At 39.1% G+C, this 21020-nt stretch overlaps 1 protein-coding gene across 3 annotated transcripts in view; it reads right to left on the reverse strand.

The window, feature by feature from the left end:
- ANO10 (anoctamin 10) overlaps positions 1–21020 on the reverse strand; it is a 259737-nt gene that overhangs the window by 45912 nt on the left and 192805 nt on the right. For 2 of the 3 annotated variants that reach the window (XM_074945600.1, XM_074945602.1), the window contains exon 12: positions 12148–12264. The exons of the other annotated variant lie outside the window; for it this stretch is intronic. In XM_074945600.1, the coding sequence (XP_074801701.1) occupies positions 12148–12264 (117 nt within the window). The remainder of the gene's footprint in view (positions 1–12147; positions 12265–21020) is intronic. 3 annotated transcript variants of the gene reach the window in all.

Consider the following 21020-nt stretch of genomic DNA (forward strand, 5'->3'; position numbering starts at 1 on the left):
CTTATTGGCAATAAGCCCTCACTGACCTTGTTTCTAACATGGCTCCTATGAGCTCTAGACTTTGAGTTAGATCAAAGATGAATTTTTCTCTCTCTTTTTTTTTTTTTGAGGCCTAGAGTAGCAAAGAGCCTTTGGATTACATAGATTGAGCTGGTCACCTGCTGCGGTGATTTCCCTCAGATGAGCCAACTGTCAAGATACAGACAGACCTGGATACCTTGCCATCTCAAGTAAGCTCCCATGACAGCCCTCAGTGCTGTGGAAAGACCAAAGCGCAGGACCCTCTATTGGTAGTGAGCATTCCCTACCCAGTATCTGAGGTATTTCCCAATGTCCTGAGTGTGTGGGCAGATGGACATAAGTATCCTACAAGTTAAGAGCCACAAACCAATCTTGATGCTTTATTAAGGAGATTACGGAGGCCGCAGTCACCATCCTGATCTTGAAATGATGGACAAACTTGTTGAAATGTCAAAGGTCCAGGATAGGGCACCAACCCTCTTTCTTCTTTGGGATTAAGAAAATAATGGGAGTAGAATCCCTTGCCTCTGAACCCAAAGGGCACTTTCTCCACTGTTCCAAGTGCACAAGAGAGTCCATCTCCTATAGGGAGGAATGGGGATTGAGGGTCAAGAGCATGGATCTGTATGCAGTATCATTTGCTGATGAACTCTAAACTGGTCCTTGATGATGCCAGCCGAGGCCTCCTGAAAAAAGGCAAAACAGTTGTCAAAAAATAGTGGGGAAATGGGTAGAGATCCTCTGTAGGTTCTGCCAGGTTCTTGACTACGCATCATACCTGTTGCCAAGAAACAGATATGGAGTGCACAGTAGCTGAGGAAGTAGCAGAGGGTCATCAGTAGTGGAACCTCTTCTTCCTTGGTGGTTCTGATGCCCTGCGTGGATTATAATACTGTAATAAGACAGCCAATGACACCTAAGTGTGAGCAGCCAAGTCCTGGAGGATCAATGGCCTAGAGGGGCAAGCTAGAAGCCGGAGGATTCCGTGACAGTTGGGAAGAGTTGAAGAGCAGGGGTTGACATCTTGACTGTAGCATGTGGGGAGGGGGGCCTCCATGAAAGGAAGAAAAACAGTTATTTACCTATACAGTAACTGTTGTTCTTTGAGATGTGTTGTGCACATACACATTTCACTGCAGGTGTATGCACGCCCAGTGTACTTCATTTGGAAACTTCTGCCAAGAGTATCAGTAGGTGACTCATGTGCCCCTGCACGCCTCATGCACTCAGGTGAGGGCAAAAAAGGGGCTTGGTCACTGCCTCCCTCTCTGTTCCTTTGCACCACTGTATATAAAGGTGGGAAGGTCATAGAATGTATATGTGCCCAACACATTCAAAGAATGACAGTTACTGTATAGGTAAGTAACCATTTTTTCCTCCTTTTATGCCTTTGCCTGATAGCGTCGCCTAGTGGTACTGGTGGCAAAAGTCTCTGACTAGAGTGCACTGAGTGCACATACACTTGCTGTGGAATATGTATGTGAACAATCACTCAAAAAAGAAAGACTGTTTCTCTGGTGTAGATGTGCATGAGCCTGGGAAAAGGACCTGTGAGGGACACTTCTAGCTTGGGACTTGTTGTGAGCACTCTTGATTTAGGCTCACGCATGTTCTGAGAGAAGATGATGACTGAGTAGTTGAGGAGTAACATACCTCACCAGGCCTGAGGTCCAGACTGAGCAGACACCAGAGGAGCCTCATCTCACCAGGCTAGCGCATCTCAGCTCATTCCACCACCACTGTAAAGATTTTTGGCACCTCCTCAGGTAGGGGAAGAAACTGTGCTATTGTTTCACTGTTGTTGAATTCCCTTAAATTTCCCCTCCCTATTACAGCCCATTGGTCACCCCTTCCCTTGACTCACGTGGGTGTGATTGGGTTTTGGTGTCAGAGGTTTCTGGACCCACTTAAGCAAATGGGGGCCAGTGCCCAATCCAAAGAGAAACAGGTGCAAGGCTCACTACCTTAGGACATCTACCAGCACCTGTGTCCAGCACAGGCTGGGGGTGGGGAGCGGGAAGTGTTGGAACAGTAGCATAGGGCAGAGGGACACTGCCTGAAAGAGCTTTGAGATCTGTTTTTTTTCTCCTTGGGACTGGGGTGCAAAAGCCCAGAGAGTGCAAGTTAACCCTAGAATCTTGATAAATGGAGATCCTTGTCAATCTTGGAATTGAAGAGGTCACAGCTCTCAAAAGGCAGATCCGCTATAATTGTTTGAACTCCCCTGGGTATCCCTGATGACTAGAGCCGGAAGGATCTTCACATTGCCCCAGAAGTGGCCATAGTGCAGGCAGTGGGCTTAGACACATCCAAAGCAGTCTGTAGAAAAGTTCCACGAAATCCGATGCCCTTGAGCAGGATCTACAGTAAGTAATCCTGGCACCAGGTACATGCATCATCTTTTGAATGTGATAGATATTGATGCTGGAATTTGTCACAATTCCTTTGCAGGGTCTAACAATCTCTCATTAATAGACATGGCAATCCTACCAGGCATGAAAGGTACAGGAAGTGTAGTGGCTTGTTCTACTTCTCTTACAAACTACCTCCAGTGGTTTCAGCCATGTCTTTCATCAAATCTTGGAATGCCTTAAAGTTGTCCATGAGACAAGGCATGGAGGAATTTGCTGCCTCATCAGGGAAGAAGGATGAAATCATAGGTGGGATCAGTAGTTCCTCTGTGTGGGCATGCTGATCCTCATCACTCTCCTCCTCCTGTTTTTCTAGGATCTGTGACTGCAGCAACTGACCTGATTGGGAAGGTCTATACCACCACTTAAACAAGAAGAACTAATCCTATAAGGAGCAACAGTGAATGCTGGCTTGTGGGAATAGGATAGCATACCTGAGGGTTCCCAGTAGGGCCATGATTAATAGCCATCTGAATACTGGACAGATGGACCCTGGAGGAGGATACGAAGGGGGCTTGTTCATTGTGACACTCATGCCCTTTTCTGCTTAAAGAACAATCTCTTGAGTCCCTCCCTAAAGCCCAATGTGATACCTATGAAGAAGAAGGTAGCAAGAGGTTAGCAAGAGATGATTCCCTGTTACATAAAGATGGAAAAATGAAAAAGAGTACATCTCCTTCATTAGGGGGGTCTATTATTTCTGATCTGCCAGGGAGCCTTTGGATCCTTTCTACAAGGGTAGGGGAGGGAGTTGTTACTGATATTATTGGAGAACTTTTGGCCTGATCTTTGGAGGACTTTAATAGTGATGTCAGACAAGGCTATATAAACTCAACTGCAGCTCTCCCGATTCCAAATTAAGGGGAAAGGGATACTGAATCAGATTGTAAATAAAAAATTACTTCCTCCTTCCAGTGACTCCAGCATAACACCATTTGAAATACAGCAGTGAAATAAAAATATTGTGGTGTACTGTGAGCTTTACCCTGTGATATGCCCTTTTTAAACTCAAATTCACTTTCAGTCTAAATGAACTTTTAAAATTATTGATGTGCATTCAACTTTGTTCTTTATTACAAACCATCCCATTACTTTTAATATATTCATAAGAATGATCACTCATTCAAAACCCTGCTGCTACTACTGCTGTAGACATCATTTAGGATCATATTTTTTCAGTAATTTTTTCTAATATTCTTTAATACTCTAACTGTAATTAATTTTAAAATAATAGCTAGTGGATTTTAGCACTGGAGTGCACTTATGTAATATACTTATACACATTACATAACCTTCACATATTGTGCCAGCGAAATGATCTCCAGGATTTTTGACCACCAGAATGCACCGCCTTTTTCCCCCTCCCCCGCCTCCACTATAACTCAGGGATATGAGATGTAAAAAACAGCTCCATGGATTATGTGGCATCAGTACACTAATGGAGACACACTTGCTAATGGCAGAATGTTGACAAGTTTTCCATTGTCTAGATATCTGTGCACTTGCACTTCCTCTCATCTGTAAGTACACCTAGGTTTACAAATTCAGCCTCTCATCAGCCTGGAATCAGAGATGGATTCTGATAACAGACTAACCAGGTGGAAACATATGTGGTTGCTGGCTGTGTGTGGAGGAGCTCTTATCATAGCACAGCCATTTGTTAGCATTAGCAGAAATCCCTATTTTTCACAAATATTTCTTTCCCTCATTTATTAACAATACAATAGTTAGCTAAGTGGATGATAAATATTTGCTAAGTGTGTGTGGGGAATTCCTTTGTTTGTAACTAATATTTTCAACAATTAAGGAACACATTTGGAAAATATCTTTGAGGAAATACATCTTTTTAATTCAGTTAGTGCTTTTTGTGTTCTGCATGGATATCAGCCAGGTTCATTACTTTTAGCAAAAAAATAAAATAAATGATTTGCTTTTAAAGAGTGACTGTAAAGTAACTGTATAGTATATAATGCTTATTTTTAAAACCATTTTCCCATTATAATCATTCCTTTGAATCTTAAAAATAGCTTTTATTTCCCTATTCATTCATAAAGAATACCTTTTCAGGAAACTGATTTCTCACACATGCCATGTCTACAGGAACTGAAATATTTCTTTACTTAACAAACACTTGAATGTCTATCTTACTTCATTGTGCCAAAGCATTTTTCATTTTTGCACCAGCATCATTATATTGATGTCAATACAGTTGAAAGAGTATAAACTGCACTCTTGTTATGAGTCTAACAAAAGTAGTATTTTTTTAAGATGTCAGTGATCAAGTATAAGAAAAGTAAAATCTGGAGGAATTTCACTATCAGATTCTAAGTGTCTTATGATTATGTCCAAACCTTGGGCTTTAACTACTAGATATTTTCTCTTTAACTGTGGCAACAAAAAAGCAACACAGCATCTGAACTAAAAAACATTTTCGTTATAACAGGCATGCAAACATGGTCAGAGGATATGAGATATTTTGACCTAAAAAGCTAAGAACCTTTGAGCTTCAAACCAGAGTCTCCGAAATATTTATCTTAGTGCAAAAGTTTTGCCGTCAAAACTATCCAGTATGATAAATGTTTTCTGAAAAACATTAAAACTTACAGTACGCCAGTAGATAGATACACTTTTAAATATACCTACCCCAGGGAAAAGTAGCTGCTAATAATCAGTTGAGCCTTTAAAAAACTGCCTTCTGTGAGTAAAAAGATACTTTTATGAAAATGAACACATATAGTAAGCTGCCAAGTGATTCTGAACAGGTTCCTTCAGTGTGGATGCAGGAAAAGAGTGGAGAATTTGTATTAATAAATGTCTAGTCCTACCCCCAGAGAGACGAAATAAACAGCACAAATTAAAAAAAAATAGGGAGTATAGTATGGAAGTAATGTAACTAGCCATACCCAAAGTGAGCTTATTTTTATCTTTTCTTAATGTTGTCCTAACATTACTGCTTTCAAGTAACCAAACTCTATAGATATTGCATAGAAGGTAAGGAATTGGATATTGGCGAGTGGGAAGAGAGATGGTCCATAAGAGGATTCCACCATTAAGAAGTGATCTGCAATGAGAGTTTGAGAAACATTTGTATAGGGAATGTGATCCTCAATCCAACTGAACAATTTGCTAATATTTCTATTTTTATTTGCTATATTATACCAACTGAAATATATCCCATTCTTGTTGTATTGGCAGGTATAACATCACTGAAACGAAAGCACAAATCTCAGAGTGCTCCCTCTTATACAACAAAAATTATACATATTCAGATAGTGTCAGTGGGCAAAACCAGTTTCTACATTTAAAACGGTTAAAATTATGGTGACTGCTTTTGCATCATCTGGATACTAGTTCTTGGCATCACAATAGTTGGGCAGTGTACTCTGCTTCTTCAACACATGCATGGACTCAGTCATTATACAAGTGTCAGCACTAATGTACCTGTGATCTTCCTGGCCCTCCACCTTAGCTCTCCTACCGTGACAGAATCAGAAAACAATGCTGTGACACCAGGGATTAGCAGAGGTAGTTTACATAGCGGGATGAGAAGTTTGAACTCCTCTGGGCTAATGTTATTCCCACTGTTTATAGCATGTCTCTTTTTCCAGGAATCCTGAGGCTTCCTGCTGCTCGTCCTCCTGCCGTTTCTGAAGAGTGATCTGCCAGGAGAATGGAAGCCAGGGAAGCAGCACACAAAACAGGGAAGACAGGACATTTTGGAAAAAGTCAGGACAATACTGAAATTTTGATAAAAATCCAGGCTCACTCAAATTAAATGCCTATTAATAGTTGGGTGACAACAGTCACTTGAAATCAGAATTCTTGGTGCACTTTACGCCCATTTTTATGTGAAATGGAAGAGTTTACCCCCACTGTATTCAAGTCAGAATATAATTGGGCAGCCCTGTGGATTCTGAACCTACGAAGTCTGCTGTAACTGCAGAGTGCTTAGGTTTAAGCATAATTTTAACCTAGCCTTACTCATTTTACTCCACATTTCCTTGTAGATATATTACCAGTGCTCTGGGATGTTTGGGGGATGCAGAGGAGATAGGCTTGACTTTTGTTGAATTCCATTCCTAGGATCTAGGTCAGAGGCTGAAAAGGGTAAGACTGAGGTTTCTTTGCAAGAATGGTTCGCTGCTGTCAATATGTGACATTAGGAACAAATTTAACTTTGGCAACAATGAGAAAAAGAGGCAATGGGTTGTTTAAAAAATAAAACTAAATTTTCCAGCAAGTCTTCCCTCCCACCCCAGTTAACAGCATATAATTAATCACAAACACATAACATTCATACATATTTGTAACTGTATGCTTATGCAACCATTCCCACATTACAAATGTAAATTTACCTCCATACCACACAGACTCTGTGTCATCTCACTTTTTCAGTTGTTATCAGAAATAGAGAATCATGAAATTGACATTACAAAAAATGCTATAAAGGCTAATGAAGTTAACCCCACAATTCTTTTTGGGCTCTCGTCCCACCCCCTTTCCACCATTTCTACTTTTAGGGTGGTTCCTCCAACACTTTTACATTGACAGGTTCAGAGGGATGCTCTCAAGAAGGGTCCATCTTTAGGGCATCAACAATGCTTTGGATTAAAGTATATTGGCAGAACTATGTGAGCAAGTTTGAACACTGCTTGTTTCTGCTATGACTGGTTACAAATCTCTCACTTCCATGAGTGATAACATTTACTAAAAATATATATAAAAAGAAATTATGTTATGAAAATCTAATATAGTTTATTAATAGTCTATCCATTCTGCTAACAAACACACACACAAGCCTTATATTAAAGGATGTCCGGGGCAACAGATTACTCACTAGGGAGAAATTGTCTTTTCAAATTAAATTTAAACAGGTTTGGGCTCTTTCTTTAAAAAATCTGACAGATAAAAATGATTAATAACCATTTTATTTGAACACCATGTGTGAGTTTGTGCTTTAATTACATTATCAACATTTGCCTATATCAGGAAACTAGATTTTTGGCAGAGTACTCCAATATCAGCGTGAATCTTTTCAGCATCTAAGATAATAATTCACCATAAGGAAATGCTCACTGAGACGCAACATCCCCCCACCCTTACTAATGTATGCAAATTTTATCTACATCAACTAACATGAGAGTTGGTACCGGTAATATACTGAGCTCAGATGACAGTTTTGCGCGATCGTTCGATTGATAAATAATTTGGCTGCAAAACAACATGGCAGTTTTCTAGGTTAAGAAAATATAATAGATACCAATATCAGGTGCTCAGTTTGCACAGCAAAACAAATGAAAGAGAAACAAACCAATGAGCAATTCTGCCCTCTCCCTATCCTTTCCTCCACTGTCTTTCACATTCTTCCCACCATCAACAACCCTCTACTTACTATCTGTACATAGTATAAGCAGGCAGCGCAGTGTGTTAACTGCAGCACTGTTGTTGAATGTGCCAGTTACATACATATGTCCAGTAAACACACACCTCCTGTGCTAATGGACATACCTGACATACTCTGATATTCTGTTGATTTCAATGGAATAGAGCACAGACTATTTCATGATTCTGTTTAGTCCCAGTGTCATAGAGGCGGGAGTGTTTCTATTATCCTTTCAATACATTTATTATTAAAGGCACTTCTGTGCTTCCCTGTTATCTAATGAGGAGTCTTCAAAAGGAGAAACAATTCAACAAGGAAGCTGTTTTCACTGATTTTTCCCCAATCCATACTTTCTTGCAGTTTTATCCTTTTTTAAGATAATAGGTTGAGATTATGGCCACATAACAAAATAGAGCACACCACCTCAAGTCCTTCTTCCTCACTGCTGGATACCTTTGGAATACTATTTTCAGGAAGGAACATGGCACACTGATTGTGTAAAATCATTGTTAAAGAGGTAATCAGCCAGCAGATGGGTCTGAATACAGAAGAGCTGGAATCCTCCTCCACACCCAGACAACAAGCAATATACTTCGGAATGATGTACACCTAGTATCTATTGTCTCTAGAGAACAGAAGTCCCAAAGCTATTCTCAACCAGGATCTTCTGCAAACATGGAAAAGCAGACCCTTCTTTTAGCATCTCTCATGTATTAAAATAAACGGGGGACAGGGAATTGTGACAGCAGTCAGAAGACGAATTTGGTATGCACTTATCACAACAGTGGGGAGGAAGAAGCTTCCATGTGACATATAAGTCTAACACATTTCATTTTTTTTTTTTGCTTTTAAAAAAAATTGTTTTTTTAGAGAAATCAATTTCAAATATCAAAACTAAAATGGGTTACATTACAAAGATGATGTTTATTGCCAGAAGGTTTACTTATGATTATCTTGACTATTTGAGGCTGAAAGAACTTGAAAATATGCTTTAAAAATAAATGCCTCAGTTGTCAGTGAATTGTTTTGAAGTGCAGATATTTTGCCAGCTGACATCCAGAAAACCAAAGCTGTTTTAATGTGACATTAAAGAATAAAAGCAAGTCTCCACATGAGATCATTCCATTTCAGTACACTACTTAATACATGACATGTTCAAACTATGAAAGACATAACATGGAATCAGTCAAGGAAAATCTGAAAAGATGATCGTGGTTATCTGTGCATATAATTATAGGTATCCTAAAACTAAAAAGGACTTCTATCCTGTAAGAAGATGGAGAATGAAAAGAATTGGAGGGTTTTAGTTCCCACTGAAATGCAGAATGCCCATCTCTCAGTAGGATTAATAAAACAAACCCTGAAGACTTGGGGCTCAGGCACATATTATGGTAATTCATGCATAGATGTGAGGGTGGAAGTTTAAGTCTTAATGGCTGACAGTATATTCATATTGAACCACACTCAGTAGATTTCAACCAGCATATTCTAATCAAAGGTGGTTTTATTCATTTGTGCTTAAGGTTTCAGTGGATGAACTAGTTTTGCCTGTCTACAAAATGAAAATAGAGAAAAGGAGCAACTAAAATAGAGCAGCAGTCCTGCTCTTTAAAATGTTAAGTAGAGGATATATAAGACCACTGTCAACGCCTGGTAACTTCAGTGAACCCATTAGAGAACTACAAAACTAAACTGTAGAGCTTTAGATTCCATTTTAATTTAGATTTTATTTTTTATGCTTTTATTGTGGAAGACTGTCTTGACCTGGATAGGGACACACATCATATAAGACCATGTGTTTTTAATAGTGATGGCAATGTAATATTTCAGGAGTCAGTTTGGCTGAAATGAATATAACATTTTGCCAGATATCACAGAAGATTTTTTTTTGTTAAAGTGTATTCTCCAACTTCACTTGAAGATCACAGAGTATGGACGATTACTCACCTATAACTGATGTACTCTAAGTATATTGCCTCTGCAAATCAGTAGTGACCATTGGGACAATGTGAACACTAATGTTGTGTTGATATGAACATTTGATGCTGCTGCCCCAATACACTCCAGTTCATTTCCACTGTATAAAATACCATCTAAGGACTTTGAAGTGGCAGGGAAGAAAGATGAGAGAGTGTGAATGTGTTAAGAACTATGGGTCAATGGGACTTCAACTCTGAAACTTTGGGGGTTTTCCCAACATTGGGTTTGGGTATATTTTTGCAAAGTTTATGCTTGTTTTGTGCTTGTTTCTGTGAAAAATTATCACATTCATGCACAATCACAGTCCAATATATGGGACAGACAACACAGGGTTAAGTGGGGGTTTTGTTTGTCTCACTTAGTTTTATTAAAATCCTACTTTTAGTCTGACAGAAGATGAGGAATGAAATCCTGGACCCAGTAAGTCAATGGTAAAACTCTCATTTGACTTTAATGGGCCATGATTTCACCCAAGATCTCTAAGACGAGCCAAAAACTAACAAATGAAAGCCCACCACCACAATTAAAATACTCACATGAAAAACCTAAAATTCATCATAATTCACATGCAACTTTCTGGTGACTGAGGACACAGCGGTCCCAAATACCTATTTTTATGGATAATTGGCCTTTGAAATACTTTTTTACATATTGGCGATTATGAAGGTTAAGATGGAAATCCTCATGTTCATAAATAAAGCAAACAAATCAAAAAAGGGTTATTTTCATAAATGATTTCATGCAACATTAGTTTAATTCAGTGTAGACAGACAGCTATATGCATAATGCTTATTGTAATCAGCTACTGCATATACTTCACATTTTAGCTTACACTATTACAAAATTACATTATTTGCTAATCTTTACCTGGAATTCTGCTTTCTGTAACTGGATCATTAAGCTAAATAGCCTCAAAGTCAAATATTTTTCAGAACCTACCCAGTTCCTCCCTCACATAGTCCACCCAGTTCCTCCCCCACATAGCTATTCTTCTTTCCACTAGGTCACGGATTTTCCCTTACGATGTATTTTCTTTGTAGAGGGTAGCCATACAGGCATGTTCTACCTGAGAGATCTCTTCCCACCGCTTGAGGTTACCACATACTAGTTACTTTCAGTTATGGCTTCCACTACTGTCTCCTTGTATGCATTTGCCTCTGTAGATTCTGCAGTACAAAAATCTAGCTCATTGTTTTCCTAAGGGATACATGTTACTTGCAGTGGGGGAGGTTTAAGTTGGATATTAGGAAAAACTTTTTCACTAGGAGGGTGGTGAAACACTGGAATGCGTTACCTAGGGAGGTGGTGGAATCTCTTTCCTTAGAAGTTTTTAAGGTCAGGCTTGACAAAGCCCTGGCTGGGATGATTTAGTTGGGGATTGGTCCTGCTTTGAGCAGGGGGTTGGACTAGATGATCTCCTGAGGTCCCTTTCAACCCTGATATTCTATGATTCTATGATACTTACAGCTGAAATGTAAATTATACATATATATATAAAAATAATAATGCTAAAACTGTGGTAATAAAATGTAATCTAGTTTACCTTTTTCACATAATGTCCATATAATTCTTTGGTAACCTTCCCCCAAAACAAATATTGAAATGATTATTTAAAAAAATCCATGCCAAGAGTGCTTACAGTAACAATATTCCTCCACACAGTGGCCACCTACAATTTACACGTGATGCCAGTACAGTGAACACCATTTCTTATAGAGAGCTTTTCATCCATAGATTTCAAAGCTCTTTACAAAGGAAAGTAAGTATCATTATAAATAAGAGAGTGGGTTTTTTTTAAATGAAAGATACCTGACCCAATCTGGCAAATTCAAGGCAAATTCATGAGACACTGTCAGGTTAAAAATGTTGATCTCTGTGTTACTAAACAATAACTGAAATTATTAGAATTTAAAGTACTTTTTAAAATTTAATTTACTTTTCAGCATTAATGCTGTTTACTTTTTGCTTTCCAATCGATGTGAACAATTAAAATATACTAATCACTTTCATATTTATTGATAGGCATTTTCTTCTGTTTCTGTTAAACGCTGCTTTATTTTGGTTGCAAACAATACAGAAGGATAGTTAAACTCCAAACAAAAATTGTTTAATTGGAATGATCAATGACTAAATCACTGAAAGCTTTTGCATCAATAATAGGGTTTTTTAAACACAATTTTTAAATTATTTTACATTTTAGATTGATACTATGTATGTCCCTTAAAGATGCTAATATCGAATGCCATGCAACTGAAATAGAGGATAGTACTGACAATTTCCATTTCCATAATTTACCTTTGCTTTTGGTCCCCCAAACTAGTACATTTGTTTCCCCAAGTCAGTTGCCCATACCTGCTGTTTGAGAGCTTCTAGAGATTCAAATTCCAACCTGGCCAGTTTTATCTGGATATCCCGTGGTTTATCAGGAATCACAAATGCCATGACAAACTTCAATGCCAGTAGAATATGCTGGGGGAAAAAACAAATTCAATACTCTATTATATAGTTTATGACAAGTAAAGAAGAAGAATACAAAAGCATTCTGCAAATTTTAATTCCAGGATGCCTAAAAATTATTTATTGTTAATTATGTGAGAAATAGTGATGGCATACTATGCCACGATTACTCCTGACTTTTCCAGCTCAACAATTATTTATACTTTGAAAATAAACGCATATTTCTATTAGGTTTGTCTTTATTATAATCTTATATTTTCACTATGTATTGTATAATTTTCTTTATTTATACATTTGTGATTCCTGATAAAAATCAAACTATTCAGGTTGATACTGACCTTGTTGAAATTTGAATCTAGGATAAGAACTGTAGTACATAGTGAAAGCATAAGATGTATATGTCACAATAGATTTACATGACATAATACAATGGTAAAATGTGCCAAACAAAAATAAATAACAGAGTTCCTGTCCCAGAAAGAGTATAATCTAAAAGTCCTTGTGGGTGGATTACAAAACAATACAACACAACAGGAGTCTGGATTTTACAGCTGGAATGATACACAGAAGCGGTGAACTGGCCAACATTAATTGAGAGGATATTCTAAATATAAGGAGTGGAAGGAATAGGCCAAATTAGCCATAATTATATAACAAAGGATTATATAAACATTTAACCCAACAAAGACCAGAAAATTCAAAGTTAAACTTAATCCTTGTTCATCACTCTTTATATTTGACCTAAAGATGCAGCACACCCATTAACGCTTGTTCAAAACAAGTCCCAAGTTTTCAAGACAGGTGTTTATTTTTTGGGGGGGCACACAGATGTTTGCATGAGCATCTAAGCTAGAGCCCCTCAAAATTTACCCTACTGAGAACTGGACTGGCAACTTGCCATGAGTCTGATGGCAGCAACTTGGCCTTGATTCAGAAAAGTATCTCTATACAGGGAAACTTAACTTTAAACACATGCTTAAGTCCCACTGACATCAATGGTACTTATACGCATGCTTTATATGGTATTTATATACATGTATGCCCAACTTTTTTCCTGAATCAGTGCTCTAACTGTCATAAAATGGAAAAGAGCACTGACTCATTTTTCTGAGAATACAAGTCCAAGAATTAAATGTTCCATCTTGATGCAGTTGGCTGCACAACACAAAATGCTAAGCATCAAGAGTAAAGATGTGGGATGGGAAGAGCTAGAAATAAATCACCTGGTATAATGCAATGGAGGTAAAGGACAGTGGAGAAATGGAAAGAAATACAAACCCACACAATGGTCATGTGGACTATGCAGCAATAAACATACTTTAACTATAAACAGGCAAATACTGATAGAAAAAAGAAGAGGTAATGGTAATGATTAAGACAATACCAAAAGTTAAAAATGAGCCACGTACAAATTATACAAAATCAAATACAGAAAAAGAGTGAATACATTTAGGGAATGAAACTTACAGTCTAAGAAATAATAATTAATCCAAAGAGGATAAAGAAAGGCTGAAATAGAATTTAATGTAAATACAACATTTATTAAAAACTGTACATACAAAGTTAGAGATTAAAGAAGGAGTCAGCACATTGGCTAAGACATGGCAAAGAAAATATTTATTTATTTCAACTTGTGCAATCCCAATATCCTTGACAGTAAACACAAGCAATTCAATCCTTAATACCACATTACAAAAAAATTCTACTTTGACATCATGTCAACACTGAAATACTCCCTAAAGGCACAAAATTTTCCCCTTTTCCCACTCAACATGGCAGAATCTATTCCTGAGAAAGCCTAAGTAAACACATAGGTCTGCTGACAGAGGAGGTACATATTGCTAAAAATATCATTTTTTTCCCCTAACAAGTTTACAAAGAAGAATGAGGGACAATGCCTTCCGTGGAAAGATGAAATACTGAAGAAGGATAGGATCAGCTAGAACAAGAATTAAGAGAGACAATACTCTAGAGCGGGATAAAATCCATCCCAGTACTCAGATGTGACAAGAGATACATGGGGAACATTCAACTCATATCTAAAACCATTTTTTTGGATACAGGAGAGTTACCAAGGAAGATGCAGACTTAAAATCTTAATAGCAGCAATAGGAAACACACTTGAAAAAAAACAGGGATCAAAAATAATACAGTAAAAGCTGTGTTATCCAGCCCTGTACCAACCGGAAAGCTCTATAAACCGGCATTTCTAATCTTCATAGAAAGTCCGGTTTACAGTGCAGTTGGCACGGGGCCGGAAGGCTCCTTGTCTGACTCTGCATGGCTCCCCAGAAGCAGCGACATGTTCCTGCTACTCCTAGGTGGAGGAACGGCCAGGAGGGGTTCAGAGTGCGGGCAGGGGTGTGGGGCACAGGCTCTGGGAGGGACTTTGGGTGTGGGAGGGGGCTCGGGGCAGGGGTTTGGGGTGTGGCAGGTGACTCTGTGCGCTGCCTCCGCCTGAAGGTGCTGCCCCCCACAGCTTCCATTGGCCACAGTTCCTGGCCAATGGGACCTGCAGAATCAGCGCTTGGGGTCGGGCAGGGGCAGTGCAGAGAGCTGCCTGCTGTGCCTCTGCCTAGGAGCAGCAGGGACAGTTCGCCGCTTGCAGGGAGACACCGGAGGTGAGGGCCCCCTGGATCCATCACCCAAAACCCCTCCTGTGCCCCAACCCCCTGCCCAAGCCCCCTCCCACACCCTAACTCCCTCCCAGAGCCCGCGTCCCGCACCCCCTCCCGCATCCAAACTCCCTCCCTCTTAGTTAATCGGAATTTTTCACTTACCGGCACCCCCCATTTCCCCAACATGCCGGGAAAAAAGCTTTTACTGTATGTAATCAATTAGCTAACAGCACTGGGCTAAATTCTGTTCTCAGTTATACTGGTGTAACCTGGAAAAATTGAGTGCAAAGTTACAAAGATCATACCTAAATTTGACCACCATATTTTTAAATACAAAAAAATGTATCAGCAGATGAATCCTTTAATAAATGTAAATGGGTTTATAGTCTAAAAATTTCACAAATGCATTTTTACAAGGACCTTTAGAATTCATACCTGAGGAAAAAGGTTATTCCTCAAAACTGGAAGACTAAGTACTACTAACTAATGTATTATCTATTTTATATTATATAATATAAAACATATGAACTTGATAGGACAGTATGCATAGCAGTTTCTGTTTAGATAGTGCCTTTTTTTCATTTATAGATCATGGATGACCACTGAGATCATCTAGTCTGACCTCCTGTATAACACAGAATTTAGTAGCATTTTTCTTTCCTCTTAAAAACAAACAAACGAACAAAAATAGTGACAGTCCAGAGAATAAGATTATTGTATCAGTTTCCCAACCTGAGGAAATGAGACACCCCGGAAGGCTACTTTTTTTGAGGGTGCAGGAGATTGGGGTAGAGGAAAGCAGTGGAAGACGAAAAGCTCCATAGCCATGGATTTTCTGCCACTACCACTCCACACATGGTCTAACCAACCTGCTTCCAAAGCTACAGATAAACCAGCAGGAGGTTCCTTCAATTTACGTGTACAGCTGCAGGTTCATGGCACTTACGCAGCCAGGCCCAAACTACCAGAGGATGTTCCACACCATGAGCAGCAAATAGTCATAGATTCACAGACTTTAAGGACAGAAAGGACTTCTATAAACATCTAGTCAGACATCCTGCATAACACAGGCCAAAACCCCCTCACCAGTAATTTCTGTATCAAACCCATAATGTCTCTTCGAGCTATAGTGTATCTTTTAAAAATAAATTCAATCTTGATTTAAAGACTTGATGGAAACTTAAAGACTTGATGAAGACTCCATAACATCCCTACGTAAGTTGTTGCAATTTTCAATTACCCTCACTATTAAAAAATTGTACCTTATTTCTAGTCTGAATTTGTCTGGCTTCATCTTCCAGTCACTGGATAACATCTTTTCCAGCTAGATCAAAGAACCGGCTCCTACCAGAAATTTCTTCTCTAGGTAAATATTTATAGACCATAATCAAGTTACCTCTTAACCTTCTCCTGGATAAACTAAATAGATTGGGCTTCATTAGTCTTTCACTATAAGGCATTTTTCCAAAACTTGACTAATTCTTTTGGCTCTTTTCTGAACCACTTCAAGTTTGTCAACATCCTTTTTGAAGTGTGAGCATCAGAACAGGACACAATATTCCAGCAATGGGCTCACTAATGCCACATGCACAGGTAATCTCTACTTCCACTCAATATTCTCCTGCTTATACATCCAAGGACCGTATTCACCCTCTTAGCTACTGCATAACACCGAGCGCTCATGATTAACTGGTTATTTACCATGAGCCCTAAGTCCTATTCAGAGTCACTGCTGTCCAAGAGACAGTCCCCCATCTTATAAGTGTGACTTATATTTTTTGTTCTTAGATGTATGACTTCACATTTGGATATGTTAAAATGCATGTTTTTTCATGTGTTTTGGTTTCGGGGGGACGTGGGACAGAAAAGTGGGAGCAACCTAGAAGGCAAAAGGGTGAACAAGAAAAAAAGAGAAAGAGAAGGTTATCAGAAAAAGAACTCATGGAGCTAGGGGACATTGATGGATGCAGGCAGGGGATTTATTTGCAAGAATTACAATTTCAGTAAAAAAGTTTGGGCACCAGCAGGGCTAACCTTTGGGTGCCTGAATCCAATTGCTGTAAACTCCTAGCCATTTCCTTGTGAGCAGCCTTGAAAACCTAAACCACCAGCAGCTAACTACACTTCCACAGCAGGAAGCTGAGACATAACCTAAATTTCCTCTCTTAGAGTCTGCTCACTTTTTATGTAAATATGTAAATTAAGTTTGAGGGGACGCCACAGACTAATCTCATAGTGATTTGATGAGGGAGGATAGGAATTGATTAGTGGGCTTTATAGACTCAGACTTTAAGGTCAGAAGGGACCATCATCTAGTCTGACCTCCTATACATTGCAGGTCACAGAACCTCACCCACCTACTCCACGCTTACTCCCTAACCTCTGTCTGAGTTACTGAAGTCCTCAAATCATAGTTTAAAGAGTTCAAGTTACAGAGAAGTCATTATTTACACTAGTTTAATCCTGAAAGTGACCCATGTCCCATGCTGCAGAGGAAAGCGAAAACCCCCCAGGGTCTCTGCCAATCTGATCCAGGGGGGAAATTTCTTCTTGACCCCAAATATGGAGTTCAGTTAGACCCTGAGCATGTGGGCAAGACCCACCAGCCAGACACCTAGGAAAGAATTCTGTGTAGTAACTCAGAGCCTTCCCCACCTAGTGTCCCGTGTCCAGCCATTGAGGACTTTTGCTACTGGCAGTCGCTGGTGGGCCACATGCCATCATAGGGAGTCCCATCATACCATCCTCTCCATAAACTTACCATATTCAGCCTTGAAGCCACTTAGGGCTTTTGTCTCCACTGATCCCCTTTTTTATTTTGGTTTGGGTTTGTTTGTTTTTCTAGGGAGCGGGGGAGTGGAGAGAACAGATTGGAAGAGGGCAAAAAAAATGTTTGCAGACCTGCTCAAAAATTCTAAACCCAGCTCTGAAAACCACTAAGTAATTGTGTTATTTACTTTTAACATTTGAACAGTTAGATTTTTGTACCAGCCAAAAACCCCTGTACACAAAACTCTAATTTATCAAGAGCTCAGTCTCCATGCTTACTCCATTCATGACCTCTTAGAAACAGGAAGTTTTATTGTTTGTAAACTGTGTAGAATTAAGTGAGAGGTATTTATCATGTGGGTTACTGTCCTTTAAAAGTTTGTGAGCTTAGTTAAAATGTCTTGGACTTTAAGATGGTAAAGTCAAGTGCAATTCCACCGTACAGAACCTAGTGAAAATGTTTTAAAACATTAAGGACTACCAAAAACAATTTTAGGAGCCACAGCTCCACTTATAACACCTTTCCCAAAACGAATCCACATTGGTTAGTGTTAAACCTACTTATTCCTCCTACTGCATTCTTCCCACTTCCTAACATGCAATTCAGAAACAACATTAGTAAAAAATATGGGAAAATATCTGAGAAATCTAATCAAAATCCACCAATGTGGGTGCGTTAGAGCCAAGAGAACATTTTAAAAGAAACTGTATCTAATTTCAAAATCTAACCCTTGAATAGAGCTGCAGTTGACTCAGGAAGACCAAAGAACTGTTCTAGAAATTTTCAGAAGAGTAAAAAGAAATAGGATGCAGTATTCATGTTATAGTCCATCTTCATTTTAGTATTCCTTAAACAAAACTAGTATAATTTTACAAAGCTGACTCAAATACAGCCACTGTCAGAAAAACTGTCCCAAGAATAGGCTAATAGGTCACAGATATAACACAGCAAAACCCTTCTTAGCAATTTACAATGATAAAATTAAAACAAATAAGGGCTCTGAATCTATCACAAATAACGAAACAAAACAAAAAAAGAGAAAATGTATACTCTGATGAAAATCTGCTGCAGAAATAGGCAGAGTTGTAGTAACCTCTTTAAAGCATTTATTTAAGTAGCTTCCTAATAATCAAAATTGTTTACAAATAAAAAGATTACAAAACCAAACTGTTATTTTAAAATGAAACTATTAAAATAAGTTGTTGTTTTCAAAAACATATCCCACAAAATGATTACAGGGTGAGTGTGTCTTTGTATGAAAAAAAACAGGATAATAGTAACACAAGCTGTATGCTCCCTAGTGCCAACAGTGAAGTACTCCCCTACTCTGCAATCTGCCAAGCGGGTGAGGAGAGAAATGTCAATATGTCTCTCACCCTTGATAATTGCAGCACTATCAAACTCTTTGTGGTCTTGTGCCAGGTGCTCAGAGAGCTAACGGAACTGTTCTATTCTACAAAATCTAGTGGCATAAGCTACAAAGGCAGCTGTGTTTTGCAGCAGTGTGTCCCCAACCTTGTCTCTTCTGAAACGGGAAATGCAAATTAGGGCTGAATTCTTGGCATTTTAAACAGCTAATTTGATTTCTACAGTGGTATGATTGCAGTAATGCTGTGTTCCCATCAGAGTCTAGCCACCATTGAACAAAGAAATATATGCAAAAGCAGCCTTTTCTGATAAACAGACAGATTACATGACAAATCCCAATCTGGAAAGAGTTTAATGAAGTTTTACATCAAACATTTGTCCCAGAATGTACCTGTTTATTAATAAATTCCATTAAAATCAGAAATCCAGTAGCCTAGACCTGCAGAACTAGTATGTGTGATAGAACAAGGCATTCATTGGTTATTCATTAACTGGGAACCCTACACAAGATTCCCCCTCTAAGGTTAGGTGACTTCAAGGTATTTCTCCCCTGCATGTTCAATACTGCGGTATACAGAACATCTTTGGGAGTGTTAATGAATGCACCAGAATATGATCATTTTACTGTCAAAGTGCAGCATATGTGGTAAATATAAGGAAGTCATGTGATCTCCTACTGTTGCTGTGTTAAACTCAACTAAAATCAGGGCTAAGAACTGATACAAATCAGAGAATAAATTAATCTCTTTCTGTGGCTTTAAAAATCTGATGACTGGGCTCCAATTCTCTTAACTATACTAGATAAGGCTGATATTTTGAAATGTTAGTAAAAAGTTTAAAATAATAAAAAAAAGTATTTGCGCTTAAAAAAGGAAATTCAGTTAAAGGTACAATACAAGCAAAGATTTAACTTACAAATGCCAGAAACTGGATTACATTTAATTGCTTGAGAAGACAGCAATAAAAGAAATTTATTAGAAAACATTTTTTGTAACGCATAAAAAGAAAGCATGATTAAACTTTTCTTCCTGCTTTTAAACTAAACTACATTAATTAAAGAGTTTTGCTAATTGAGTAGAATTATCACAGCTGAAGGACTCTAATAATAGGGGACCGTCTTCCACTTCAGTGATAAACGCTTCTTTTAAAACCTCACATCCCCTTACATTATTAGAGAATCTTTTTATAAAAATGTGAACTGAATCTGCTTTGGTAAAACTGCATGTTCCTCCTTTCAGAACTTGCAGCTTATGCAGGAGAAGTTACTTGCCCAATGCAGTAACTGTAGTTCTTTGAGATGTGTTCCCCTATGGGTGCTCCACTTCAGGTGTGCATGGGCGCCAGGCACCTTTGATCAGAGATTTTTGGTAGAAGTGCCTGTGCATTTGCTCTATACAGCTAGTGTCCTGCACCAAAGCTATACAGGGCTGCATGAGCATACCAACCTCAGTTCCTTCTCTACTGCAAAGTCCCATAAAGGAAACTCTAAAGCAGAGGGGAAGGAGGGCAGGTAGAGAAACACCCATAGGTGGACACATCTCAATGAGCTAGTTATTGCACAGAGTGAGTAAGTTCTCCTCCTTCTTTAAGCAGTGACCCTAGGGGTGCTCCACTTCAGGTGACTACTGAGCAGTACCCTCATCAGGGGGAAGGTGGGTTGGAGTTGAGTCTAATACTTTGATCAGCGGTTCTCAAACTGTGGGTTGGGACCCCAAAGTGGGTCGTGACTCCATTTTAATGGGGTTGCCAGGGCTGGCATTAGACTTTCTGGGGCTTGGGGCTGAAGCTGAAGCCCCACCACCTGGGGCCGCAGCCAAAGTCCTTGGGCTTCAGACCTGGGTGGGAGGGATCAGGTTACAGGCCCCCTACCTGGGGCGGAATCCCTTGGGCTTGGGTTTTGGCCCCCCCACACACCAAGGGCAGCGGGACTCGGGCGGCCTCAGGTTTCGGTCCCCTCTCCTGGGTCAGGTAGTAATTTTTGTTGTCAGAAGAGAGTTGCGGTGCAATGAAGT

This window comes from Natator depressus, chromosome 2 (assembly GCF_965152275.1).
Source record: "Natator depressus isolate rNatDep1 chromosome 2, rNatDep2.hap1, whole genome shotgun sequence".
Classification (NCBI taxonomy): domain Eukaryota; kingdom Metazoa; phylum Chordata; order Testudines; family Cheloniidae; genus Natator; species Natator depressus.